Source organism: Taeniopygia guttata, chromosome 15, assembly GCF_048771995.1.
Source record: "Taeniopygia guttata chromosome 15, bTaeGut7.mat, whole genome shotgun sequence".
Taxonomy (NCBI): Eukaryota; Metazoa; Chordata; class Aves; order Passeriformes; family Estrildidae; genus Taeniopygia; species Taeniopygia guttata.
In genome coordinates, this window is record NC_133040.1 from 2,970,031 (window position 1) to 2,997,516 (window position 27,486).

General features: G+C 44.1%; 1 protein-coding gene across 2 annotated transcripts; it reads right to left on the minus strand.

Annotated features, from left to right (window-relative positions):
* Positions 1–810: 810 nt before the first annotated feature.
* Positions 811–27,486, minus strand: SLC5A1 (solute carrier family 5 member 1). 2 transcript variants are annotated; one of them, XM_072936140.1, is made up of 15 exons: positions 25,795–25,994; positions 23,244–23,315; positions 15,917–16,021; positions 13,850–13,909; positions 13,394–13,498; positions 8,926–9,031; positions 8,631–8,711; positions 8,072–8,292; positions 7,008–7,143; positions 6,136–6,243; positions 5,085–5,235; positions 4,369–4,537; positions 3,090–3,305; positions 2,695–2,797; positions 811–1,905 (listed from the first exon to the last, which is right to left on the minus strand). In XM_072936140.1, exons 1-15 carry the CDS (start codon positions 25,879–25,881, stop codon positions 1,682–1,684), a joined length of 1,944 nt encoding a protein of 647 aa, XP_072792241.1. In that variant the 5' UTR covers positions 25,882–25,994; the 3' UTR covers positions 811–1,681. The 2 variants fall into 2 exon arrangements, with proteins under 2 accessions (XP_072792241.1, XP_072792242.1); XM_072936141.1 differs by lacking the exon at positions 25,795–25,994 and adding an exon at positions 27,375–27,486 and having other exon boundaries at positions 1,583–1,905.

The window sequence follows — 27,486 nt, forward strand, 5'->3', positions numbered from 1 at the left end:
TATTTCTGAAATATTGATTTAATCTGGCCTGTGCAAAGGACCCTGAAGGGATTGTGCTGAAGAGCATCAATTCTACTGAAGAGCAGCAACTGCTGGAATCCAGAGCATTTGGGGCTAGAGCTAAATGAAGCCAAGATCCTGCCAGGAGAGTAAGAAGTGGGAGTGCTGGAAGCCCAGGAGGCAGAGCAGGGTGCTGTGGTGGGCAGGGGTTGCTCTGCCTCCCCCTTCAGCTGCACTTGCTGCCAGCCCGGAGCATCCTGTGGCAGAGCCTCGGGAATGCTCAGGGACAGCACAGTCCCACCAACGTGTGCAAAAAGGAACAGGGAATTGTGGCACTGCCTGACTGAGCAACCAGCATCTTCTTTCTACACTTGATTCCCCAGGAAGCTGAATGAGATGAAAAGAAGATCTATTGCTTTTTGCTTTGAAGTGTTAAATCTGTCTTTTCCTGTGTCCCCAGCTGGTACCAAACTTATCAAGTGGAGACAATGAGCCTGGTTTAGCTGATATCCCACAGCTGTGACTATTCTCCTTCCTGAACTGCTAACTCATGCTGCCATGCAGCAGGAATCCTATTTCTCAATGAAATCTTCAGAGGAAAGATTTATAGCTTTGCAGAAAAGCAGTACAGAGTATCTGCAAAATGCAGCCCAGCATTCCTGTACTGTGGATGTTTCACCATGGGCTGGTTTGCAGCACAGTCCAGAGACAGAGGCAGTGCATTGACTCCAAGCCCACAGTAAAGAGGTCCTTGACACACCAGGGCAGGAATTGATCAGTAAGAAATAAATATATATACACACACATAAATACATATTTTAAATATATATAATATACATAGTGCATATACATAATGTATTGCTTGTGTATATATAATACATGTATTTTGTATAAAAAGATTCACATTCAAGTAAAGGGATATATTAAAATATCAAGAGAGGAGGACCTTTGGAAGTTAACCTTAAACAGATAATCTGCTGTAAGCAAAATTCTTCTTAGGATCATCAAGATGGGTGTTTCTCAGTTTCAAAATGTGATCAATTTAGAGGTTAGTGTTCCACTGAAAACCGAGAAACACAACCCAGTGGAAAGTGAGAAAAAGGGGGGGAAACTGATAATGGAAAGTTATATGTAGTATCAAATACATTGATTTATGAATAAATCCTTTACTTAAGATATCCCATGTTTGGAGGGACAATAGCAATGTTTTAATTTGAGTTTGTAACACAGTCCCTCAGCAGTGGTTGTGAGTTTTTTGCAATCTGATTATCATAGCCAAAGGAAAAGGAAAATTGAATGATCAGAGGAAGGGGTGAAAATCAAAATAGTATCGTGAACCCTAAAAGATAGTTCACAAAACCTGATACTAAATATGGCTCATGCAGCCTTGTTCTGAACCTAAAATATGAAATGTATCATGAGCAGAGAGAATATTGGATGGAAATTCTGAACCTCAGTTAGCCCCAGATTGGTTCAATGTCTAAATAGAAATTCTCTTGAAATCCCAGTGGCCTTCATCTTTAAATTGTTGAAATTATGATCACAAAATCAGTGAGTAAATCACTCTGACGTTTTACAAATGTAGATGATGAAAATACAATGTGTATCTAATTGTGTAAATCTACAAACCATCATTTTTGCTTGAACAATGCAGTACAATTCCAGGACTGTGATCAGGGGGTTATGCAAAGTAGGCATGGCAAAACACAGCCACAGTCAAGAGGATGATGCCATTGATATTCACAACGTTTCTCCACAGTGGCACTTCACTGGTGTCTGTCAGTTTCTTCTTCAGTGCTTCTTCTTCCTCCTTGCTCAGTTTGGGGCCCTTCTGTTGGTCCAAGCCACAGAACCAGTTGTAAGCTTTCCTACAGCATCCTGGGTCCTCCTGGTTTTCTTCATTAACTGGAAGGAATAACAATCTGGTCAGGAAAGGTGAGTACAGATCATGGCACACACTTGACCTCTGGGACTGGGAACATTCCTGTTCTGATTTATGGTCATAATTCAGTTGGAGGCATTTTAGTACAAAACAGCACAAGAATTAGGTTAATATTGCGTTTTCACAGCTCATCTGGGAAAAGAGGGATTTTCTACATGTTCCAAGAGAGCCTTCTGCAGAAAGCACTTGGGCCTTTTGCAGCCCAGAGACTTGGCCAGGTATTGGGGAAGCAAAGTGCTTCAAAGCTTAAACTCAATTTTTTCAATATTTTCTACACTCTGAATTGAAAGACAAATAAATTAATTTGAGAATACTGATGAAAAGGAGCTTGAGAGCAGAACCAGAAACCCAGTAAAGAGAGCAGGTGGGTTTGCAATTTGCTTTCATGGTTCCTTCAATCCTGACTACAACCCACTATTTGCAGGTGAATTACCTCCCAGTGCTGGAGTCACAGTTCTGCCAATGCACAGTGCCTCTGACCCAGAGCACTGCCATTGGTTTTCTCCTAGAGCTGCCACAAATATAGCAAGAGCATAAGATTTTCTCCCTTCAAATCCACTTCACTTCTAATTTACACTGAGCTTGAGAGATTGGAAAAGGCAGCTCATGAGCCATCTAAATCTGTGGGGGCTGAAGATTTGTTGCTGGGGAGAGGGAGGATCTCTTCAATTATCAAGCATGTTAATGTTTCTTCAGGAATGAAACAGGGATACTCAAATATATGACAGAATCTCTAGGTATTCAACAGTTACCTGATTCATTATCTTTTTCATCAGCTCTGTCCTGCTCCTCATCTGCATCAAGATCAATCCGTTCTTCTTTGCTGTGCCGCAAGGACCAGCACAAGCGGTAAAGCTGCCACGGAACAAAAGGACTTGAATTGATCAAGGGCTGACTACACAGAGACCAACCAGCCTGGCCAGCACCTGAGCTGGCTGTAAGACCACAGCATCCCAAATGTCTGGGATGTCCCAGGCTGTTAGGAGTCACTGAAGATCTGTGACAGGTAATTGAAGACTATTTCCTTTGCTTTCTTACAAGAGCTGTATGCTGGGGTGGCTGAAGTGTTGGAGGTTACACACCAAGTACGATCTGGTGGTTTCATTGTGTTCCATTTCTTGAGGAGCAGGAGTGCAGTAATACTCACATGTACATCAGGAATGGGCTTGGTCATGAAGGAGACTGCCAGGATGACGATGGCAGAAACCCCAAAGAGGATCAGTGCAAAGTAAAGGTAGTGAATGCCACAGATGACGAAGGGGCAGTTGGAAGGGGCCACACAGCTGCCAGTTCCGTAGGCAAACTCTGCAATCATCCTGCTGAGTCCAGCCAGCAGCCCAATGATCAGGCCCCAGAAGGCACCCTGCAGACAAGGGTGTGACAAGAAGGGATCAAAATTAGTAATTTCAAGCATGGAAATAAACTCTAAGGTCTCAAACAGTTGCTGGAGGAAACATGGATGTAGTAACATGGATGTGTTACAATGGCTTTGGTGTGTGGGTTTTAACTCAGACGCTTTCAGTGACCTTATTTACAGCTCAGTGTATGAGTACAACTGAAAGGGGCAATGAACAGCTCTGAGATGTCAGGCACACCACAGGACACCCCGTCCAGACCATTTCTCACAGTCCATCTGGCTCCACACAACTGTCCCCTTCTACAGGACAGGTTTCAGCCATGGATTGCACACCCCAGGGGCTGTTCTCATACCTTTTTACCTTTGAGGTCTTAATCCCTGACACTCTGGCATGATGGAACCAGCTAGAATGTTGTGTCATCTCTCCTGAAATGTGTTTCTGGCTTACCTGCTAATGGCCCTGAGTAATTACTTAATTCTCAGCAGCCTTGGTGGGTGCCTGGTGTACAGTACCACAGCCCAAAGTATAACAGACACACAGGTATGTGTGGGCACAAACTGAAATATGGGAAATTCTGTTTAAAAATAATTATTTTTGTTGTTTTACTGTAAAGGTGCTTGATGATTGGAACAGGTTGCCTAGAGACACTGTGGAGTTCCCAGTCTTGGGCATATTCAAAACCCAACTGGACAGGATAGGTAGTTTAAGAGTAAGAGGTGGTTTGTTTGGTAAAGCAGCTTGGTGACCAATATCCTAAATGAAAACTTTCAAATAGGTGTCTATAGATAATCCTTTTAGCACACTTCTTGGGAAAGTGATAGGTAACCTCAGCTTCAGAGCTATCTGTGAATTCCTAGGAGACTGTTTATCTATCAGACTATAAAAGAACTTTATCCAACTCATCACTGAAACCTCAGGCTTTGGGGTATGGAGACACAAAATCCCTGGGCTATACTGGGATTAAAAAAAACAGGAAGAAGTTGCTCATAACAAAAAAAAATAAAAAAAACCAGTTCTCTCAGTTCCTAAAGGAACACATGGCATACCTGTTCCCTAATTTGCATTTACCTGCTCATTGACACGCTTGCAGAAGATACCAAGCAGGAAAACAGCAGCAATGGGAGGTCCCAGGTAGCTGGTAACAGACTGAATATAATCAAAGAGCTGCCCACTCTGAGCTGACTGCACCACGGGAACCCAGGCAATGCTGATGCCAATTAAGAGTAACATAAATGCCCTGTAAACATAGCCAGATATTCAATTAGCCATCTGCTTAGAAGTATCTATGATCTATCAGAAAGAAAAAAAGAACATCAATTAATCAATAATTTACATGTTCATTTTGTATTTCAACTAGTGAAATCAATTATAATGACAAATTAGCACTGAACAAACAAAAGAAATCCAAATTGGGCATTGTGTATGTCAAATACCCATCAGCACATGGTTAAATATGCAATCAAAACATACAAAATCACTTTTCCCCTGTGATTGTTACGTCTAGAGACAAACCAATAGCAGACGAACTAGAACCAGCTCATTGACACTGCAGCCTGGTGCAGCACGGAGCCCAGGAAGGTGATTTAAAATATTTTCCTTCGAACAGCAGCGGGAAGCAGCGACAATTAGCTCGGCTGCTCCACGCACCCCGTGTGCTCCTCGCGGAGCGGGTGTGCTCCAAAGGGAGCGCGGGGCAGGACTGGGCAGAGGCCGGGGCAGCTCTGCCGGGAGCGGCCGCAGCCACCGACCGCTCGCCCTGGGCAGGGGAGGCTCGACGCGCTCACCTGCCAGCCAGCATCAGCTCCTTCTCAGACGGCCGCTTCCGAATTTTGGTGTAAATGTCCATCGTGAACAAAGTACTGGCACTGTTAAAAATGGATGTCAGGGAGCTCATAAGGGAGGCCAGCATGACTGACAGCATCAGACCCCGCAGACCTGGAACACAAAGGTGGGAACGGGGGTGAGCATTCTGTGCACAGCCTCAGCACCTGGCACCAGCTGTTGGTCTGACCCTTTCCATCGGCCAGCTCTGAGCATGTCTGGCACATTTATGTGCCTGACATTCCCTTGCTGGGCAAGCAGAGCTTGCAAAAAGCTACAGCAGTTCCAGGGAAACCCTTGAGCTTTTAGCAGGTAGGTACTTCTTTAGTGAATTCTGCCTGATTAAATGCTGGAATAAAAAGAAAACTATATTAAGTAGACTCTTCCCAACAATTATAAAAATAATTCCTTTTGTTTGCAGGAGAGTGCTCACTTGCTTGTTCTATATTTGTGAACCAGGTATTTGCCAAAAAATGCTTACTTTCTTTTACTGTCTGGCAACCAGAGTAAGACACTTTTCCAGGTGGCTTGGTCTGGTCACAGAGCATGAGGAAGTACTGCAGGATTTTAACTGCGGTTATCAAAGGATGGGAAAGTACCAAAGCTATCAGGGAAGTTCCATGGTCTCTGTAATAAAAAACTGGCTTTTTTGCCTTATGAGCCAGCACCTATCTCTTTGGGGTTGGCAGGAGGACCACAGGAATAGGCCTCCAGCTCAGAGATCCTGGCAGAGAGTCTTTAATAAATCATTGGCCAAGCAGGTTATATTGTACCTTCACAAAAAGGGAGCTCATTTACCATTTCAGCAGGCAGTGTGTGCCAGCTGAGAGCTGACACTGTCAGTGTGGAGTTATTCTGCACCTACAGCTAATACAGACAGCCCCTTTGGTTAATAGTACATAATTCTAGCAAGAATTTTGGAACTAAATATGGATCTTGGACTCCCTCTATCACTTGTTTTTGCTGTCTGGCTTTCCTAAAACAAAGAAACAACAAATACAGACAGTGTCTTACCATTTGGCATAAGCTCCACTACCATTTTTGGATAAGCAATGTTTGTACAGCCCACTGCGGTGCCACAGTAGCGCTGACAGACTTCAGGCACAACACAAGCCACCACATCTGAGGAGAGGATAATGAGACACTGAGACAAGGTCACGTAAACAACAGATTGCTCCCAAATTAACAGAGCTTCTAGAATGGATCTCTGTGTTGAGCCACCAGATTGACACGTTTGACTTCATCCTTGGTTTGCTGGCAGGGAGGAAGGTGATTCTAAGCCTCTTCCCTTCTCTTCCTCTCTAAAAGAATACTGACGAGCGCTGCAGGTCAAAAGAAAATCTACACTCATTTGTCAGACCAGGGCTGAACAACATAAGGAGACTAAGTAGAAAAACAAGCAGAGGAACACAAGCCTACTCCCTGCAGCCTGAACCTCTCTCCTCTGCCTGCTGCCAAGCACAGCCAAACTCTCTGCTGGTCAGGGAGATGGGAAAGTGGCATTTCCCCATGCTGCCCTTGGGACTGCCCATGGCCCAAACCCTGTAGTCTGTGACTGATGGCCCTGTCCCTCCAATTGCCAGCATGGTATCTGTCCCGGACAGCATTTTCCACTCATTCAGTCAGAGTGGGGCTGTAACAAATAGACAGCTACGGAGGGACACTGTGGAATTTCTTTCCCCTAAAACAGACAGCAATAGTATTAGCAGAAACCTGGGATCAGAGAAAAGAGGAAGGCCTGGGGCTTCTAACAGTGCAGCTAGCTGAAGGTCCCTGGACTATTTGGATGAGAAGATGACAATCCAACAGGTATTTTGGAAGGAACAAAGAGATTGGCAATGAAAAGCAGGCAGCAAGAACTTTGCATTTCCGTATTCATATCATACCTGTGTACAAAATCCGGCTGATCATTCCAGGCATCACTATGATAAACATGGGCAAGAGTTTGAGGTACCCACACATGATACAGCCAGCCTTCACATGGGACATGTTCTTGCCAGAGAGACATCTTTGCACAATAACCTGTCAATGACACATGGCAGCTGTAACATTTCCATGATCACACCATGCCATGTTCCACATGCAAGGTGCTTCTTAACTTCTGTGATAGCACAAGAGCCTATTTAGCATTTCTGCCACTAGGAAAAATGAAAACTACATGAAAATCAAATAATATATTTGAAATAAGTAAAGGAAAATATTACTTATCCAATGCATGTTTGAGGGGTAAGACTTCTCTCACAAGAAGTTTTTAAAGCAGATAGACTAAAAAGCCAAAAAGGAATAGAATGTTTAACTGAGCAGTAAATACAGTTACATTGGGGATTTTGTTAATTTGTTGAGAATTCATGATGATCTTTCTCACAATTCAGGATGCAGAGAGATCATTTCTTAGAGGCACATTCAGATGTTGCAGGAGCACATTTTTCTTTACTCATGTCAGTGTGATCTCTTGAGGAAACTGGACAGTAGGTTTTAGAGAAGGAAGGATGACTGGGGAAGAGTCTCCAAGATGAAAGACCAAACATATAATGAATCCCCCCAGGACTGTGCAAGCAAAGATGAAAGCTGCATATATAGGAAACAAACTTGTTTTACTGAAAAGGGAATGATATCTAGACCCAGTCTAACAAGGGTCATTTGTTCCATGGCTTCCTAAGTAAGTGTTCACAGCCCAACCTCTCCGTTTTCACACATGGTCACGCATAAAAAATGAGAAAGGAGGCAGACACAGTATCTGCTGGGCACAAGTGTGCAGGAAGATTTGAAAGAACACCCATTCCATTTTCTTACATGTGAGAGATGCCTTGAGACCAGGAACTGAAAAGTCACTGACGAGTCTTGAAATAACAGCCAGTTCTGTGGGCCAGCTTTGCATTAGAGGGGAAGATCAGAGTGGAGCACAGAGCTCTGTGTTTGGCCTTTGCAAGGTGCTGGGCTCTCACATTACCTGATCTGTGCACCAGTACCACATGGCAAGGATGCTGAGGCCGAAGACGAGGCCTGGCCAGGGCAGGTCCCCACTGCTGGCGTCTCGGAAGATGTGGAAGGCGTCCCTGCGAGGAGTGTAGCACGCGGGATCCACCTCCATGCCCCCGTAGGAGACGTTGGATGGAATCGCTGCCATGTACTTCTGCATGAAAGCCTCATACCCTCCTACTTCAGCAAATGCTGCAACACAGAAAGTAAAAGTAGCAATAAAGGATTTATTACTGAAATCTCACAGCTTGAGAGTGTGAGGAGAAAAGCTTCCTTAATGTGGTCATAAAAATCCTGTCATGGGATGCTGTTTATTACCTTACACATTCACTTGTGCTTGGGAGACAGAGTGACTCAGTGACTAAAGCTGCCTGACTTTTGGCAACATGCCCGTTTTCTTCCCTGATAAATACATACAGGAGCTGAAACCTCCTGGTTAAAGTAGCAGTTTCACACTGCAGGATTCATTCCTGTAGCCACTGCAAGATTTGTGGCTGAACATTCCAGTTTAACTCATCTGATTTACTTACCAAATCCCATGAGAATAAAGGATCCCAATACCATGATGAATGTTTGTAAGGTATCTGTGTAAATCACAGCTGCAAGGCCACCTGATGGCAGAGAAGTCAGAACAAATAAGTTAGCCCTGGGCAAATGTCTCAGTGGAAATGCTTTTTTCTTTATTTCCCTTTTCCCACCACCTCTGTCTTTCAAGGACCACTATAAATAACCCCCCTTTCAGGTTTTATTTTCTCCCTTTTTCTCTGTTTCTCTTTCTTCTAGCTCCCTCAACATCTGATTTATCAGACTACTCTGCAAACTCACCTGTGATGGTGTAAAGAGCAGTAATAGAAAGCAGGATAATTATGGCCAAATAAAGATTCAGCCCTATGGCCAGCTGGATAAATACAGCTCCAGAGAAGATGTCAGCCTAGAAAAGAAAAAATGGTAGGTTCAGCAATGTTTAGGTTCATGGTGACATATTATAGTTCCATGGTGAGGGCACTGAAATACACAACTCTGCCCCTTGTAGTACTGCACACACAAATCAAAAAGAAAATAGAAGCCATTTTTGTGCACCTGCCAGCGTCCCCTCAGAACTGTGGAGTTCTTAGTACCAGAGGTATAACACTTCTTAGAGAATTTCCAGGCCTTTTTTAACAGGGTTGTTTTTTCTAGACAGTTACCTCGCTGCTCAGTACTTAGGCACTAAGAGACAGATTCAAAACAAATAAAACTGAGTTCCCTTTGCTGCTGTGTGAAGGGCTGGGCTGTGTGAAACCTCCAAGACATGGCACAATTCTCTTTGTTCAGTGTCACCCCACAAATCTCTTTCCCTTTACTGCTCACGTGTGGTGTAGCTCGTCTTGCTGGCTCAGGACAAATGGTGCATTTGCATTAAAGGCAAACAGAATTTTAAAGTTCCTGTCAGAAGAACTGACAGCAGTTGGCTAAGAGAGGAAACCTTTAGTTCTTGCATAAGGAAGCAACTGCTCAGGTTTCAGAGTAACATTGGGACGTTAATCCCATTAAATCAGTTCCTGATTTAGAGATAATTGGCATCAATGTTATTTATACAAGTTTGCAATCAGAACAACCTGCCCTGCTGCACTTGTGATGCCTTACTGTAAATTTTGCTTTCATTAGAGGCTGCTCCTGAGCATGCAGCTCATGGGCTCCCTCCTCCCCATGCATCCACACCGCCCGTGGAGGGCTCTGCACAGGGACTGCCATCCTCAGCTGCCAGCAGGTCCCCGTGGGCTTCACGAGCAGAAGCAAAGACACAAAACTCTGCCCAAGCCCTGGGGGCTCCGGGGCCGGCCAGAGCCGGGATCACAGCCCAGCCCGGGCACACACCCCCACGGGGCGGGCTGCAGCCTGGAGATGCCGAGAGAAAAACCATCTTCATTCCCGAGACACTGAACGGAGATGCAGGGCAGGACCTGCCGGGCTCCTGCTGAAGGACGAGGAAGAGGCCGGAGCTCTGCGGCCCCGATGGCAGCAGGCAGCTCTGCGAGGGACAGCGGAGGTCCCACTCCCAAACTCTGCCTCTGGAGCACATTCCTTCGAGGCTTTCCTTTGGCCCTGGGAGCCAGGGCTTTAGCTCTTACCCCAGTGGCTGTCAGACCACATCCTCTGCCCCACATCTCTCTGTGGTAATTTGTTTCTTATCTTTTCACACCACTAATCAGTCTGTGTTCCTGACCTTCCTTTTATTGTTCTTGGCTTTAGTTTATCATTAAATATTGATGTGCCTAAAATGATTCCCACGAAGAAATGTATAGTTAATTATTGAGCATTCTGGGAAATGTATCAACTTCTTCAAATTGCTGCGTTTCTTCCAGTTTCACTGCTTCTCCTCTCCAGTAAGATTATTGCCTTCCAATATTTCCCTGTTTCATTCATAGTCTTTTATAGACAATCTTTAGCTAATCTCTTATTAGAGTCACTCTTCCCTTTACACTACAGGCTACCTCTGCAAAGGCAGGGATCCCAAAGGAACACCCACAGCCAGGAAAGTGCCAGCTGGATGTATTCTGTGGGTGCCAGAGCAGGAGCACCTACTCAACCGCTGCCCTGTCACTCCTAGGAGAAGGTTATTCTTCTCTTCCTCTTTCCCCTGGGAAGTCTATGCCCATAGTTTTCCTACTGAAATTATGCACAATGAACAGAGAGAAAATGTTCTAACAGATTCAGAAGTTCCAGTTTATGATTTCTGATTTCTTCAAAAACATTCAGACCTTAATTCTGTTTTGTCGTAACTTAGCCTATTACTATCCATCAATACTTTATTTTTACCAGACCATTTCCTTTGGCATAATGACCAAGACCATCAACACAGTGGCTAAAAAGCCTCTGCAAGCTGCTATGGGCACTGCTCACAATGTGCTGCACACTTAGGGAGCAGGTACAGGTGAGGTCCCCGTGTGAGCAGAAATTTCTGTATGACAGAAATCCTTTGGGCTCAAAAATCATATGTATCCTGATCCCAAGGATGAACTCCTTGCAGCATGTCCTTGTCTGTCAAGTGGCTGATTAGCCCCAAAGCATGGTAAGAAATCAACAAAACCCACAGAAAATGTGCACGGAAAGAGAAATGGAAAGGACAGTGGAGAGGTGTGCAAAGGGAATCAGATCCTCACACAGTGGTGGCACTGGGCCAGAAAGCACAGCAGGAGTCACACGACCTGATATGAGATTCTGCTTCCTAGAAAACATTGCTATAGTTATATTATTAAGTACACTACATAATATTTCAACACAGCAAGGAAGAAGCACATGAAATAACTACCCCAGAAGCAAGAGATGCCACTCTTCTGCAAGGATAAGAGGCAATGAGAATTGCTGGTGGGTGTGACCTCCCATTCAGGGCAGGGCAGCAGCCCATCCTTCTCCATCAAACCTCAGAGCCCCAGAAATCACAAAGGAGCGTTTGCCAAGGCAGCGCTGCAGGAAGTAAAATACAATGGCTTGTCAACACGTGGATGTATTTGGATATCCAACGTGTCTGTGGGCAGGGAGGCTGTGCTTGTGCCTCTCCCCTCAGCACAGCTCCCTACAGCCCAGCAGGGAACAGCCCTTCCCTCCCTGCTCTGGCCACCCTGTGGACATGGTGTTGCACAGCATGGCATAGCAAAACCTACTCTGAGATCCTCTGACAGCACCTGACACCTCCAAGGACTGGCTGCTCTGCCTAATCTGAATCAGCCAGAGCAAGTGAATCAGTCCTGGGCAGATCCTGCCCATCCAAATGCAGCACATGAGGCAGCAATGCAGGTATCTGTCTGTACACTCCAGGAATCTCACCTGTACAGGCAGAGACACTGCCAGAGCTGCTCAGGGCAGTTAGGAGCAACCAAATAAATGCTTAGAAGAAATTGAACACCATATTTTACCCCTGCACAGCACAGAGACCGAGCTCCAAGGCACTTCCCCACAAACACCTGGAATAAAGGGGCTGATGGGAAGCTGGGGTGGGCCAGTGGCAGAGTGGGGCCCAGGTAACCTGCACCTGTAACAGTGCTGCTGTATGGATCCCCTGCCTATGGAGAGGTTGTTTGATCCTCATGGCTACACTGGAAGCTTATATGCAGAACCTGTTTTCCCTGGAAACAGGACACCCCAACTGAAACAGTGAAAAATCCCATAATCAGAGCCTCAGGCACGACACAGGCTGCAAATCAAAGCTGAATAGTAAATTCAGAACCTACATAGCACCTTGATAGGCTCACCACCAACATGTGTTGCTGAAAAGGACTGTGAGTCACTAACTGGAGGAGCTCCTCTGCTGCTGGAATGTCCAGAACTCTGTGTCATACCCAGGAGTTCTGATTCTGATAGTTGAGCACACCTACAGCAAACTCTCTAATCCTTTTGAAATATACAGAAGTCCAGCTCTGAGGCCAGCACACACTACTAACCTGTTTAATTTATAACCTCTCTAAGGATCAGTTATAATGTGAGAATGAGAGCAAAAGGCCAATCTTTTAGCTTAAATTGCACTATTATCACTCAGCTCCCATTCAGAGGGCAAAGACTAATCTGCCATGACAACTTCTGCAAAACAACAGACTGAAGTGTGCCTGAACTGTGGACTTCCTTAGAAGCTTGGTACTTTCAAGACATATGGAAAATACCAGCTCTTTTTACTACTCCACAGAAACACATCCATTTACTTAATAAACATTAACTTTGTAGTACCTTAAAGTTTACACCAATCACTTGTCCATTAAAAGAATCTCTCCTCTTCCCTCCTTTCACATCAGCTGTTACAATTTGCCTCATTTCAATTTCCCCACTCTTCCATTTTCTAATTCTTGTTATTCTTTTTTTATCCATAGTCCCCTTGCTCTTTTTCCTCATCTATATTACTGATGGCATGTTCACCAGGGGATACTAAAACAGATAAATATGAAATCTAGGGACAAAAATTCCTGCTCTGGGTTTCACAGATCCCTAAGATAACAGACCATAATATATTACAAATTTCCCTCCACTCTGATGCTTTCTAGAGGAAACCAAATATAAAAGTAAACCCTAAGACTTTAAAAAATGGACAAAGCACAATAAGCATCAAGAGAAACTGCCAGGAAGGAAAAACCTTGGATTGCAGCACAGAGTCTCACTGGACAGAATGAAGAAAACACAAAATCATAATTTTACAGTTGTTAATTCAGCCAAGAGCTCCAAATCTGAAATGCTTGACCAGTTATGAGAGCAATATTGTAAAAGGACATTTCTTTTCTTTGGATCTATGTAGAATGGAAGAAATTGCTGTAGAAGTTTTACTTACTGAGATCTTTGTGAAAACATATATGATCAAGGAAAGGACTGACAGGTAGACCTGGATCCGTTTCCCACCAAAACGCTTCCTCAGATATTCTGGCATTGTCACCACCTGTGGAGGTAGAGGAGGTTTTAGATAATGGGGAACAGGTACAAATCAAATTAGAGGAAGATTTTTTGGTACTTAGATACTGTGAGAGTGGAGCACAAAATTAGGAGACTGTAATTGCAGTTTCAATGAAGAGCAGCTCCAGGAATCAAAGGAGAACAAGGAAGGAGCACCAGGTACTTCTCAGCTCAGGTCTTAGAACAGAGAATCCTCATTTTCCAAGTACACAGAAATACCAAAGTGCTGTTCTGGCACACTCGGATCTCGTGCCATTCATAATGAGTTTGCAATACTCCAGCTCTGAGCTGTAAGCATGAGCAGCAAAGACAGAGGTAATGCAGTGGTTTGACTTACCCCAGCTTTGATGTAGATGGGTACAAAGATCCATCCTAGAACCACCACAAATATCAGAGCCTGCAGCCAAGACAAGATCAGCTGAATTAGCCTCCTGCCTCTAGACACTGCTCCCAAAGACCATTTATCAGAGCCAACAGCAGCTAGAGACCACTGAAATCACAAAAACCTGGGTACTGCAGGGGTGTGGGGGAAGGAGCTTCTGCTCTGTCCTTTGATTCCCAGTTGAAAATTTGGGGATGGAATCTTGGCTAAAAACTTTATCAGGTATAATGCAGCCTGGGTTTCATGCTAGCTGTCCCACATGATTATATATTGTCTCCAAAACCAGCTGATTTCTCCTCACAGGATTGCCCTCTAATATTGAATTACAGCTTGCTCTCTTCAGAGCAAGCCCAGGATGGTTGAATGCTTTACAACAATTTCAGAGGCTGTACAGAATGCACCACATGCAATTTATAAAATATTTTGTATTTTCATATTACAATTTAATAATATATTTTGTGTGTCCATGTGTATTTTGTGAACTACTGATCTTACTTATAGCAATGACACAGTTTTCTGACTTAAATGGCTGGAATGCTGTCCAATATCGAGTTGTACATACTTAAACCAACAAATATAAAACATATTGCTGCCCTCAGAGCTGCACTCTGTATTTATTTTGTCCACAGGGCTTAGAGGGCTTTTAAACGGTATCTTTTAAGTTCTGCCCTTAGGTCAAAACTGTAAGATGGACAAGAAATACTGGGTCAGCTTCTGCTGTTGTTCTGATACAAAATAGAAATAATTTGAATGGAACAGGGACACAGAAGGATGACAACAGTCAACTTTGGTATTACTTTCATTACTTCTGTTATGTGTATTAACTGTGCCACTGTAAGTCATGAGCTCTGCAGTGTGTCTGCTCAAACACCCACAGACATCATTGCTGCTTCCCAACCAACCACTGCTGTACACTGTGCACTGATACCGTTCCAGCAGGAATCTCGCAGGAGAGAAAGTGTTAGAGATGTTTGCAGAAGGATATGGGCCCTAGAGATTTGTGTTCTGTTTTGATGTGCTTTGTTCTGCTGTAAAAATGAGAATCAGGTCTGTCATCGGCCTGAATATAATCAACAGGAGGGAGCTGACAGATAAACCACATATCTTGTATAGTTCATTTTAAGCTTTGTCCTTTTCCTTAAACATTTATATCATACCAGTACTTAATTATTTGCAACAACCATTTATTAGCTAAGGAACACAAGCCAAATCGCCCAGGGTGGGAGGATTCTTTCGCTGCTCAGAAGTCAATGGGAAGTACCGACCTGTGGAGGCTCATTCAACCCTTTGTGTCACGGCTAATTCCCTCCCCGAGGGTGAATTAGGGAGGTGAAACAGGTGAATTGTGTCGTTGTCACAACAAGGACATTGTCAGCCGCACCCACAGAGCCTGACAACACAAGGAAATCGGCTGCAGTCCTTCACGGAGCCTCTGAGCTGCTGCAGTTTATACTGACCCTGGTACTCCGGGAAGCTCGTTTATATAAAAATGATATATTCCAGATATCTCTACCCTGTACTGGAACCATAAGGAAAACAAGAGCATAATCCCAGGAAGGAGAAGGTAAAGAAGAAAATATTTTTGGAATGCAGGTGCTTGTGAAGGATGTTCAAAATTCCTTACAGCCTGTGAAGAAATCAAAACCCCTTCAATAATTTCTACATAGCAAACTGCTGCAAAAATTACCATGGATTACCTAATAAATTCTTCCCAGCATCCTGCAGTCTGAAAATGTTGTTCACAAATACTTTAAAAGTAATAAAAAGATATGCATAGAGAAGAAAATCCACCAACTTATTTGGTTCAAATGCTCTCTAAAAAACCTCAACAGAAAAGTGTCACCTTTTCCAGTGGCTTAGGTTAAATACTGGATTACATTGGCTCTTACTGGTCTGTGCAGAAAACAAGTGCTGCCAAGCACAAACTTTGACAGTCCTAAATTATTAGGCAATGTTATTTCGATTAAGCTCTGCAGATAATCCAGATGTCACAAGTATTTCCCTGACATATTTGCCACTTACATTCCACTCATATCCTCCGATGGCAATTCCTCCAGCTGCTGCTGTTCCTGCTATTCCCACAAAGTGCCCACTGCCAATGTTGCTGGCAAACAGAGAAGCACCAATCTGCAAGAGAAAAAACAAAAATTGGCTCTTATGTTTGTGGGAATTGCTAAAAATTCCCCTTCATTTGGCACAGCTATCTGTGGTGGTGGTGGTGATGATGAGAATGACTGACACTCAACTTCCATGACAGCTTTCAGGACTCCCACTTATTGCTCCCACTGAAACCAGAGCCTCCAGCCAGCACATCTACAATAGTGAGGGAGAAGAGGATGTTGAATAAAATATCTTCCAGTTGAGTCAAAAATATATATTACATCAACATAGATTCTTAAATGTTTGCAAAACTTGCCAAACTGGCATTGGGATGATATCCAGGCAATCAGGGAAGAAGACTGTGATTTTCCTTGTTCAAGGAGAGAATGACAAGGGCATCCCCACTTGTCAAACCTGCACTCCCTGTTCCACATTGCACAGCCTGTGCATCCAAATGTGCCATTGGTGAGAGCTGGACTTGGTTCACTTTTAGCCAAAAAGTATTTGCTTACTGAATAAAATTCTGAAAGCTGCATAGCAGAAATGTCTGCTGAGAAAATGCTTCTGGAAGCTAGAAGCAATAGTAAACCAAGGAGTTAGAATTAAGGAGTGCTGGATCATTAAGACCCCCAAATATTGCACTGATCATACAAAAAGAACAGTAGGGAGAACATAGGAATTGGTGAACAGGGAGAGATTAAAAAAATTAAAGGTTCCTCTTGGTTTACAGACAGGCAGGAGACATTCACATAGATCTAATTCTTAATCAAGTATCTTAGACAATAGAAAAGATGAAAAGGAATGAGCTTCATTTCCTCAAAATGAACACATTAAAAGGCTGCAGAAATACCCAGTGATAATTTACTGGGTCAGGTACTGAATGATGCAGGGTGAGAAGCCAGGCATAAAAAAGAGGTTGGACTGGATTGAGTATTGTGGGCAAAAGACAAGGAAGCTGGAAAAGTTCTGAGATGGAAAAATGAAGTGAACAGTTTTTATTCTTCTCTATTTTTTCTTACATCCTCTGAAAACTAAAACAACAGCAACAACAACGACCTGGATTAAAAAGAAAACCACATAGAAACCAGCCAAGGGAATTCCTGCTGATGTCTTCTAATGCTCTCATCTGAATCGTGGAATATCCTGAGTTGGAAGGGACCCACAAGGATCATTGAGTCCAACTGATTTGAATGGCAAAAAATATTCAATCAATGTTTCTGGGAGCACAGGGATGATCACCTGAGTTTCAGGAGGATGAAGGATTTCATCACAGAATTCCATCTCTGCAGAGCAGATTTATTCTACAGAGCAATGGCATAGCCAGAAATAGCAACCACGCTCTTCAACCCACAATCCTGATCACTGACAACAAATAGATTATCCTCCCCTATTTTTATTTGCAACACACAAATACAATTCAGAGGGCTCCACTCCTTCTCTTCCAGGCTTACTGTTTTTCTCTTTCCCAGTTTGATCTCCTGATTTCTTCAAGTCTTTTTCTGCAGACAAACTGTTTTTCTGCTGTGACAGGAAATTTCTGTTTCTAAGTTCACTTGGTTCTGGATTTGGGATTTTTTTACACATTTCTAAAAGCCAGTTGTGCCCTACAGAACTGTAACCAGTTGATCATATGACATTTCTACAGGACTGATAAGTTTTGCAGCAAACATTGGCAAACAAAAGACCTCTGTTTCTTCTAACCTCTTTGTGACAGTAACAGTTTTCCAGAAATGATAGTGAAGCAAAAAGTGCCACTTATACCAAGCATTAGCACTTTTGACCAATGCTTTCCTTGGAGATAAATAATTAAACTTAAATCTAGGTTACTAGAAATACAATCACCAGAAAATATTAACAACATTAATCTCTGATTTTGTTTAATGTGTTCCCTCTCCTGTTTCAAAAGCTTAAAGGCAGATCCAAGTAACAAAAGCAGCTAAAGAAGAAGTTTGAGAACTGACAGGCACAAGCTTTGGCTCAGTGCCTGAAACCTCAGGACATACTGCAGGCAATGCTGCTGATGCTGTGTCCTCAAATTTATCTAAAATAACATTGTATTGAAAGAAAAATACAGAACCAAACCAAACCAAAGCAAAACTACCAACATATTCAGGACCAGCAGGAGGACAAAAGAATGTGAATGCAAATCCCACATTCACATCCTAAATTTTTTCTCTGAATTAGGGAACATCCAGTGCAGCAGAACTTTAAGATCAACATATACTAATAACGGATACAATTTAAAAAATAGGTTTCAGTTATGTCATATACCTGGGAAGGGAGAACATGGCTTTATAGCCAGGAAAATGCAGGTTACCCTTAAATCTGCAGCACAGTCACAGCAAGAAGAGTGCTGACCAAATACCCTCACACCCCCTTGGCTGCTGATGCCAGAGAGGAAAGAGAAATTTCCCATCTGCCATATTTTAAGGATGAGGAAAGAAGGTAGATGGGCTCTGGGCCCAAGCTGCTTTGCTGAAGAACTTAGTGCTGTGGGATTTTTGTACTGGAAAGGCTGATTACTGGAATTCTTGAATTGCCATTGGTAGATGCTGCTGAACAACTTAAAAACTCTGGGCTGAACTGGGAATGGCAGAGGGAAACAATCTTCTGGAACTATTCCCTGTGAATGTGTGAGTGAACTGACTTTAAAGACAAATCTAGGAGGAAAGGTGAAGAAAGTTGGTTGAAAGGGACAAAAGCTGCTAAGAGGGAAAGAGGATGAAAAACCTGAACTAACCTGAGGCAAATGTGGAACATTAACTTTTTAAATATATTTTAAGAGGTCAGGCCTTAACAAGAGCATTCTGTTCAGCAGAAATAGCACCACCCTGAAACAGATGATGACCACTGTGTTTTTTCCTGTTATTCATTAACTCTTTCACCTTGCTCTTGTCATTAGGTGGAGGATGCAGTGACATCCCAGCCCTGGCCATTCCCAGCTGGATGGATGCACTCTGCAGGCCAGTGGCAGCTGCAGTGGCAGTGTGCAGAATGCACAGCCTGTGCCTCCTCTCCCTGCCAGGACCTGCCAGCACGTCCCCCTGCCCTCGTGCCCACCCTCCTGAAGGCATCAGCTCAGTACCAAACCTTTCCCCACTGATCCTTAGAACAGCAGGGATCCTCTCCCCCCACAGGGTCACTCCTGCAGAAGCTGCTTCTCAAATCCCTCTTCCCTGACACGTTTCTCATTCCTGCTCCTTGAGACTGTTCATGCTTTTCTTTAACTAACAGCTCTACCCTGAAATCTGACTTTACTCTGATGCAAAGGCATTACTTTTCCTACCTGAGTTTTTGGGGATCACCCTTAGTCACTTTGGAAAAATCAGTACAATGCAATATTACTGCCACACTTCCAAGGCTCTGAGACCCAAAGAAGGAAGTGTGGGCTTTTATTCTTCTTTCCCAATTAATCTGAAAGTTCTGTGAATTGCATTATTACCCAATTAAGCCACATCTTTACAATTCCCAGCGTACTAAGCAGGAGGGATTGATGTTCAATAATCACCAAAATGTCTGTGCTCCAACAAACCTGGAACAGCTCAGGCTCACAAGCTGTTTTATACTCCCCACTTTGTACTCTGAGACAGAAGCACCTCCCAGCCAGCTGGAAAGTCTCATGGATTCTGTAGAAATCCATTTCACTGATTTCACTTTTCTATCAGAGCTTTGCTTTGATTACTTCATTTTTCTACTTTACCTAAGTAAAGGAAGTGAAAATCTTACTGACAGCAGAATTGTTGTTCCTGGTTCCTCATAGCAGTGTCAGATTCAGCAAGTGGGCAGAATCTGAGACTATGTAAAACTTAACTGGCTGCAGAGATCAGAGAAATCATGCCAGTGGTCAGTTCTGATGGCCACAAAGATAAGCTGTGCACAGCTGAAGTAAGAATCTATTGGGATTTTTGCCCCTAATTCTTATCTGTCTGACAAAGATCTAAATGTACATGATCAGAAACAAGCTGAGTTACATTTCTCTTTGGAGTGCCCTTGACCCTGCACTAATGTTCAGTAAATCTTTTTAACAGAGCTGGCCTTCACATGCCCAGCAGATACTCTTTGTCCTATTACCATTCATGCCTCAGGAACTGAGGTGTAGAAGGTAACCCATAATTTTGTGCAGACAGCTCTGTCTGCAAAACTGCAGAACCTGAAGAAGAAAATTCAAAAGCAGGAAAGCTTCAAAAGTTTGAGGTTTTTTAATTGTGCATGAAGGGATGTTAATCCTGTGAGAGTGGCTGCTACCAAAGCTGACTGTTCTGCAGGAACAGATACTTCATGTCCTACAATGGCAGGAAGCATTTGGCTGAACCCAACTCCTTCATCTGGCAAAGGAAGCTGAAGTTGGCAAGGCCCATTGCTAAAGAGCTGTCACTTGCCTTGAACTTCTCTGTCTCTTTTTGGAAAAAAGCAGAGCTGAATATGAGGATTTAAAGAGCCATGAGTCTTTCCTGAAGATATTTCCCTCAAAGCCCAAGAAACCAAAACCAGTTTCTCGAAGATTCTTCTCTCAGTTTCTACAAGAAGACAGTGTAAAGGGCATAGCATTTCGTAAGCATTTCTTACATTATGGCTAATAATGACAGATTTCAGTTTCAGGTGATCTCTGAGAATATTCTTATATCCCTTTACCCTAATTAACCATGGAACTACTGAGATTACTCAGCCACTGCACAAGGACAGTGATTCCAGTGAAGTGAGCTCTCACCTCAGCCAGAAAACTGTCTCTGGGCTTGGTTCTGCAAAATGATGAACAACTTTCCTGGATTCTGCTGGAGCAAAACAATCAGAGACAAAGCAGGACAGATTTGGCCCAGGATGTGTCTTGGTCCTACTTTATACATTGAGAAATCAAATCACAATCAGTTTGCCAGTGACTGACAAATATTCAAAATCCATATTAAAAGTAGGAATAATCTCTAGCCCTTCATTACCAGGGTCTCCTCTAGTCTACCAAACCACAGATATTATATGGTTTAAGTGAAGAGAATCCCTTTCCCAGCTTGTCAATAAGAGATCCTAATACACTGCTAATTGAGCCTCCTTCCCTCTAGGGCCAGAAAAGCCACTTGTGGGTGCCCTGCAGAGCATAGAATACAGACAACAACTGAAAAATGCAATTAGTTTAGGGGAATTCAGTTTATACCAAGTTTTTGGAAGGATTTTTTTCTTCATTTTGTTCTGTTCCAGAAAGGAATTACATGACAAGGGTCATTATCCTGAAATGGCAGGGGAGAAATCTGACAAACAAGGGTCCACTTGCGAAACAACTGCCCCCACCCTGCCTGTGGAAATGCACTGAGGCTATCCAGAACTATTCCAGGTTAGCCCTGACTTGGCACAAAAGAGAAGTCAAAGCACAAAGTAAGACATCACACACAGCTTTAGCAGCTGCAGAGCCGAGTTCACATCTCTGACTAAACTTTCTATACTTTCATTGATTTCCTCATCATTTCAGCCCAGTTTGCCCTGGGTGATGGACATCCCATCTACCTGCTAAGCTGTGGGAATTGGTGTTTTGGAATCTCTTTTTATCCAAGGCAAACTTTCCAGGGTGGTGCTGCTGACATGGTATTTAGTTTGTGGTTTTGGAGTGCTTGCTGTTTGTTTATTTTGAGTGATACGAAGAAGAATAGCAAGAAGAGTTCATTTTTATGGCATGGGAAGCCACTCCTGGCATTCCAAAGGGAAGGACTGAAGAGATCTAGGACTGCACCGAGGACCAGCACTTTGTCCATGCTGAGCTCACAGAGCCTGGGAAGGAGGGAGGGGATCCTGGCAGGAACTGTGGGGTGATCCCTGTTGGCTTCCCCTGGAGGAGGGGAGCTTGCTGAGTCTGTTGGGTTTGTGTTGGCAGAGGACTCGGGGTCAGATCCTGTCCCCCAAGTCTCAGGGGGATCATTAGGAGTTCTCAGTGCCATTGGAGCAAGACAGAACTTTCCTGTGGTGAGTCTTTGCTGCCTTGCTGCCTCCATCTCTATTTACATCTGCACAAAAGGATATTCATATCCCCTTGACAGGCAAACAGAATGGCACAAGGTTAAAACCATCCCCCTGATTCAAGTGACAGCTAAATAGAGTAATCTGTTTGATTTAATCTTAAAATAACTTAGAAACTCTCTTTCCTCAATCTTCCAAAGGAACCTGAATTTTCTTAGATCTACTACATCAGATGAAGAAATCTTTTACTGTCATTGGCCTTTAATCTTTTCATGTCCTTAAAGAGGCTGTCCCCATGCTTTCTAAAGGCTGAGAGCTCTCTGAAGCACAGGACTGCAAGGTGCTTCTGCAGCCTACTTCAAGAAAATTCCTAAATCTTTAGGGAACCAATATTTACTCTCAGACTTCTGGTCCTGTAACTGAATCAATGTGTGTGGAGTCTTGACTCCCAAACCTTAATGAAGTGCAGAAACATTTTCTGAGACTGAATGCAAGATCAGAAGTGTTGAGGAATTCCATTCAAACAAATGGAATCATGTAAAACACGATTCCATCTTCTGTATTCCAGTAATACAGAAAATGCAGGTTTGTCTAAGTTGTCTGCTTTTCATATTAAAGAGACTGTATGATCAGGAAGAAATAGACAATTGTTTCTAACATCATTTCTGCCAAACAGCCTGATGGAATGGATGGCTAAAAACACTTTGTAGCTTTGGCTCCTGTTCTCTACCTTGGAAGACAATAGAGATCCACAGAAGACAATCAAGGTAAGCCACAGCTAATCTTTAAATACATTTAAAATATATTGTACCAATAACACATCAGAACATTTCCAGGATTTTTTTCTCCTTATACAGACCAGAACTTCTTACCAAAAGTAGAAACAATAAAGCAATAAAGGGGGAAATTTCAGTAAATTAATTCCTGTCTCTGATAACCTTAAAATGAGCCAGCTTTGAGTGCAATGAAAAGAATGGAGTCCAAATGCTGAAAAGTTTTAAAGCGGGATGAAAGGCAAAGCACTGGGTTTGTCTGTACTGACATTACCAGTGTATTTATATTCAAAGTTGATCACATAATCAAGACAGCTCAGACAACTTCCCCCAGCACTCTTCCCTGCCCATCCCATGGCTCTGTTTGTGCACCTGCCCTGTGACACCACAGCTGGAGAAAGAGTTGGATTTGCAGCCACACAACAAAGCCACCACAGCCTCAGCAGTGTCACAGAGCTCTTGATGTAAGGGCTGGACAGAGCCAGGGTGCAGAGGCACAGCCTGGGTTTTCTGTACTCACAGCACACAGCACTCACCGGCCACCACACCATGCTCCGTCCAGCCAGGAAAAATCCACCCACCGTGCCTCGGTTGGTGGAGTACATAGCCTGGAAAAAAGGGAAAAAGGAGGCTTTAATCATATTTCAAGTGCACTAGGCAAGCTATAGACAGGCTGAGAACAAACAGCTAGAATGAAGGGATAACAAAACACACAGGCAGGGTAAAGTGAAAGAAAGAGTGGCTAAAAAGAACAACCTTATGATGAAGAAAATAATACAATGGAACAATTAATCTTTTATCTAGGTCTGCATTAACCATTCAAATTGCATTCCTTCACCTTTCATTATAGTGTGAAACAATAAATAAAATTAAATTTAACCAAGAAAAAATACACTCAAGTAAAAGCTCACATGAATTTTTTGTTGGGGTGAAAAGCCTTTGCTTTCAGGCATCAAAATAGACTATTAGGTGCAAGTTTAACAGAAAGTGTGCAGCTTTTTTATTCAATATCGTCCTTCCCCTACAGGTATCTGTTTTCTTGTTGTGATATCGGCATTGTACCTGATTCCCTCTGAAGTTCCAAAAGAAGAAACCACCTAAAATTTCCTTTCTACACACTCATGTTGTCTTTGTCAAGGGATGGGCTTTAGAGGGAAGTTTCCTCCAATTTTTATTAGTGACCTTGAGCCATTATTTACTGAATTTCCATTATCATCTCTGATGGACTTTGAACAGGTAAATAAAGAAAGAAGACCTGGGAAAATTATCCATATATTTTCTTCTGATGCAGAAGAAAGGAAGTAAATATGATGGATTTACATTTAACTACACACAGTAACTGTGTGTATTGTAACTGAATACGTATTTGTCCAATACCAGTGTCTTCATGGCTGGAAAGAAAAGGCTCTGGGAATTAACTCAGCACACAATGGCTGAGAAGCCAGAGATCAGCCCCTTATTGTCAGAGACCTTTAACATGAAGTTCAACTACAGCAACAGCCAGACTCTCATGGTAAGACCGAGCCCCCTCCTGCCAGACAACAGGGTGTTCTGATGGACTGGGGCTTCAGATTTTTAGCTATATTTTGGCCTCTACTCCTGCGCTGAAGAGGCAAAGAAAAGATTGCGTCCACTTTGTGCAAACTGTAAATTGGTGGTGCCCCTCAAAATATTGTCAGATTGTTAGAAGGGGATGTTTGTTCTGCAGCTGACTTTTCTGCACTGTGAAATGTTCCTGGGATTCTCCTGGAAAGCAGAGAATTCCTGAAGGGCAATCCCTGTTCTCTGCTTGTTACTGGTCAGGCGTTCAGGTGACCAGGAGGGCTTGCCCCAGGGAAACCCGAATTCAGAGCCGTTCCCCTGTTCCCCCCACTGCAGCTCAGTGCATCGGCCCATTCTCTCAAACGCTTCAGCTCCGAGGTCCCAGCGCTGGGAGCTGCTTTTCTCCCCCGGCTCCCGGCGCTTCGCTTCCCGGGGCTCCGGGCTCCCCTCGCAGCGGGGCCGGGCCAGGGCAGGGGCAGCGCGGCGCTGGGGCCCGAGCAGAGGCTCTGCCAGCGCCTGCAGCATTGGCAGCACCTGCAGCACCTGCAGCATCGGCAGCACCTGCAGCACCGGCAGCGCCTGCTGCCCCGGGACTGGTCCTGCCCTCAGCCACGATGTCTCTGCATCCCGGAGCCCAGAAACAGCCCCGGAGCGCTGCCCTCAAACGGCACCCGCAGCCTCTGCCGAGGCGGCTCTGCCGTTCCGTCCCTGTCCCTGTCCCTGTCTCCGTTCCTGTCCCTGTCCCCGTCCCTGTCCCCGTTCCTGTCCCTGTCCCCGTCCCCGTCCTCGTCCCGGTCCCAGTTCCCGTCCCTGTCCCGTCCCTGTGCCTGTCCCGGTCTCTGTGCCTGTCCCCGTCCCGGTCCCTATCCCCGTCCCGGTCCCGTCCCTGTCCCTGTCTCCGTCCCTGTCCCGGTCTCTGTCCCTATCCCCGTCCCGGTCTCTGCCCCGTCCCTGTCCCCGTCCCGGTCCCTGTCCCCGTCCCTGTCTCCGTCCCTGTCCCGTCCCTGTGTCTGTCCCGGTCCCTGTCCCTGTCCCTGTCCCTGTCCCTGTCCCTGTCCCTGTCCCGTCCCTGTCCCCGCGTTACCGGTGCTGCCACGCCACCACCCCACCCCCGCCGCACACGGCGTCCCCTCCTTCCCACCCCTGCAACTCCCCCTCCCCACTATTTCCCAGGCATCACCTCACAGCACCAAAGCTCCCCGCAGCCCCGGTGCTCCGCGGGCAAACGCCACCTCTCGGGCCCAGCCTGCTCCTAAGAGGGGCCCTGGCTGATCTTTAGCGATCGCATCTCTCGGCTCCATCCCACACAAACCCCATCACTCCACCTTCCCTACTGGTTCCATTCATCCACTCAAAGGGATGCCTCCCCGGGTCACCATCCCCTCTAATGTAAATTAATGCCCACATTTTGCCCACCATGCACTTGTTAACTATTTCAATTAAGCATCAAAATCTTTATATAATTACACATTCCCCCTTACTAAGCTATTTTGCCAAGACTCTATAATCTACCTGCTCATTAAGTAAAATAAAATCCCAACATACCCATAGTCCCACTGCCAGAACTACCAAAAAGTAGGCAACAATAACAGAGATGTCTGCAGCATTGTTGATCCTTATGATGGGCTCCATCCTGGCTGCTTCTCTGGCTTTCTTCTTCTTTCTCTCCTTATGTGCTTCTTGCAGAGTTCAGGTTAATGATAAACTGCTGTCATCACCTATGTCGTATATAATATATAACTTCAGATTCACTTGTCTCCAGTGGGACACAAGTTGAAACTGCTGCTTTTCCTTGGACAACTCTTTCCCAAAGAGTCCTCCTCTGTTACAGGTGCTGCAGATTTCACAGTTCAGTGTCCCTGCCAAAGGTGCTCAGGGTTTTAACATCCACGAGCAGATGTCTGAGAAGGAATGACACAGAAAGGAGTGGCTTGGCTGCAATAAACCTGCATATTTACCTCACTGTGGGTGAATACTTTTTTTTTTTTTTTTAAGTGGTTGTACCTGTAAATCTAGTCATGGAAGATGTAGTTCTTTTAGTTGATGATGGTAAGCAATTATCTGTGAGGAGTGACCTGGCACCAGGGGAAAACCCAGGGGTCCAGGATCTGGGACAACCTCTGTGTCATCTCTCAACCCAGCAGCATTAGTCAATGGAGAAACAGACCTGCGTTTCCAGGAAGAAGAAAACTTGAATCTGCTTCCATGTCTCACATTGATACAGGTAAAGATGCATGTGAACACAAGACCTGGACCCAGGAGCTTACTGGGCTGAATTTCAGGCTGTTTAGACCATGTGTTGGCTCTCTCTGTTGTAGCTAATCAGCTTCACATTTGAGTAAGTTCAAAGTTCATGAGAGCCTGGGTCTTCTCTGCCTTTATTTGCTCCTCTGACTTCAGAATTAAGCTAAGCAAAACAAGTGGTCACAAAGATGTGGAACACACTGGTTATAGACAGATTCTCACAGCTCTGAGTATGGAAGCTTCCCCAGATGATGCCCATGATCCTGTCTGAGCTAGAAGGGGTCAGAGAAATCCAGGGTATTTAGAACAATGTATCTGGGTGCCAGGCACATTTCTGGGCTCTGGGGATATTTGAGAGTCCCATTCCCTGTTTGATATTAGGGAATCATTATTCATTTACAGCCTTTTGGATGTAAAATGTGACCTGCAGTGACACTGAGCAGAACAAGCAGTCAAGGACATGGGGAGCACAGCAGGCCTGACTGATCCTGCAGGTGTTATTTCCTCGGAGATGAAATTGAGGGCTGGCACTCTGTTCATTGGCAACGATTTTCTCCTGGGTAAACTACCCTGTGGTAATTGTGGCTAATAAAAAGCAGCAAAGAACCTATAATACAATGGGATTACTTAAAAGAGTGAAACTTTTAAATCTCTCTATTGTTTGAGCAGCTATACTCTTATAAAACAGTGCTACCCTTTGATAGTTTAGGCATCTCTCCCAAACACATTCTTCAGTTTGTCCTACATGACTGTGAAATGTTAGCTTTAAATCCAACAGAGAAAAAATTAACCCTGGAAGCTGCTGAGCATCCAAAAATCCCATTAGTTCTGACCTTCCCTGCTGTGTATTTCAGTGGAAAATAAAAGACTTATTTACTAACCTTAATTATCAGGAAACAGTTTGCCTAAGATAGGCTGCAGATGGCACTTCTTTACAGAGACTGACGCATATTCCTCCAGCTCCTTACAGCTAACCAAAAGTTTGGTTTTCAT

Coding starts and splice junctions, on each gene's coding strand:
- SLC5A1 (XM_072936140.1), bottom strand. CDS start 25,881: ATGGAGCCCATCATAAGGATCAACAATGCTGCAGACATCTCTGTTATT. Junction 16,022..23,243: donor GGAGCATGGTGTGGTGGCCG/GTGAGTGCTGTG, acceptor TTTCTCTTGCAG/ATTGGTGCTTCTCTGTTTGC. Junction 5,236..6,135: donor AGTGGAGCTTATGCCAAATG/GTAAGACACTGT, acceptor TTTGTGTTCCAG/GTCTGCGGGGTCTGATGCTG.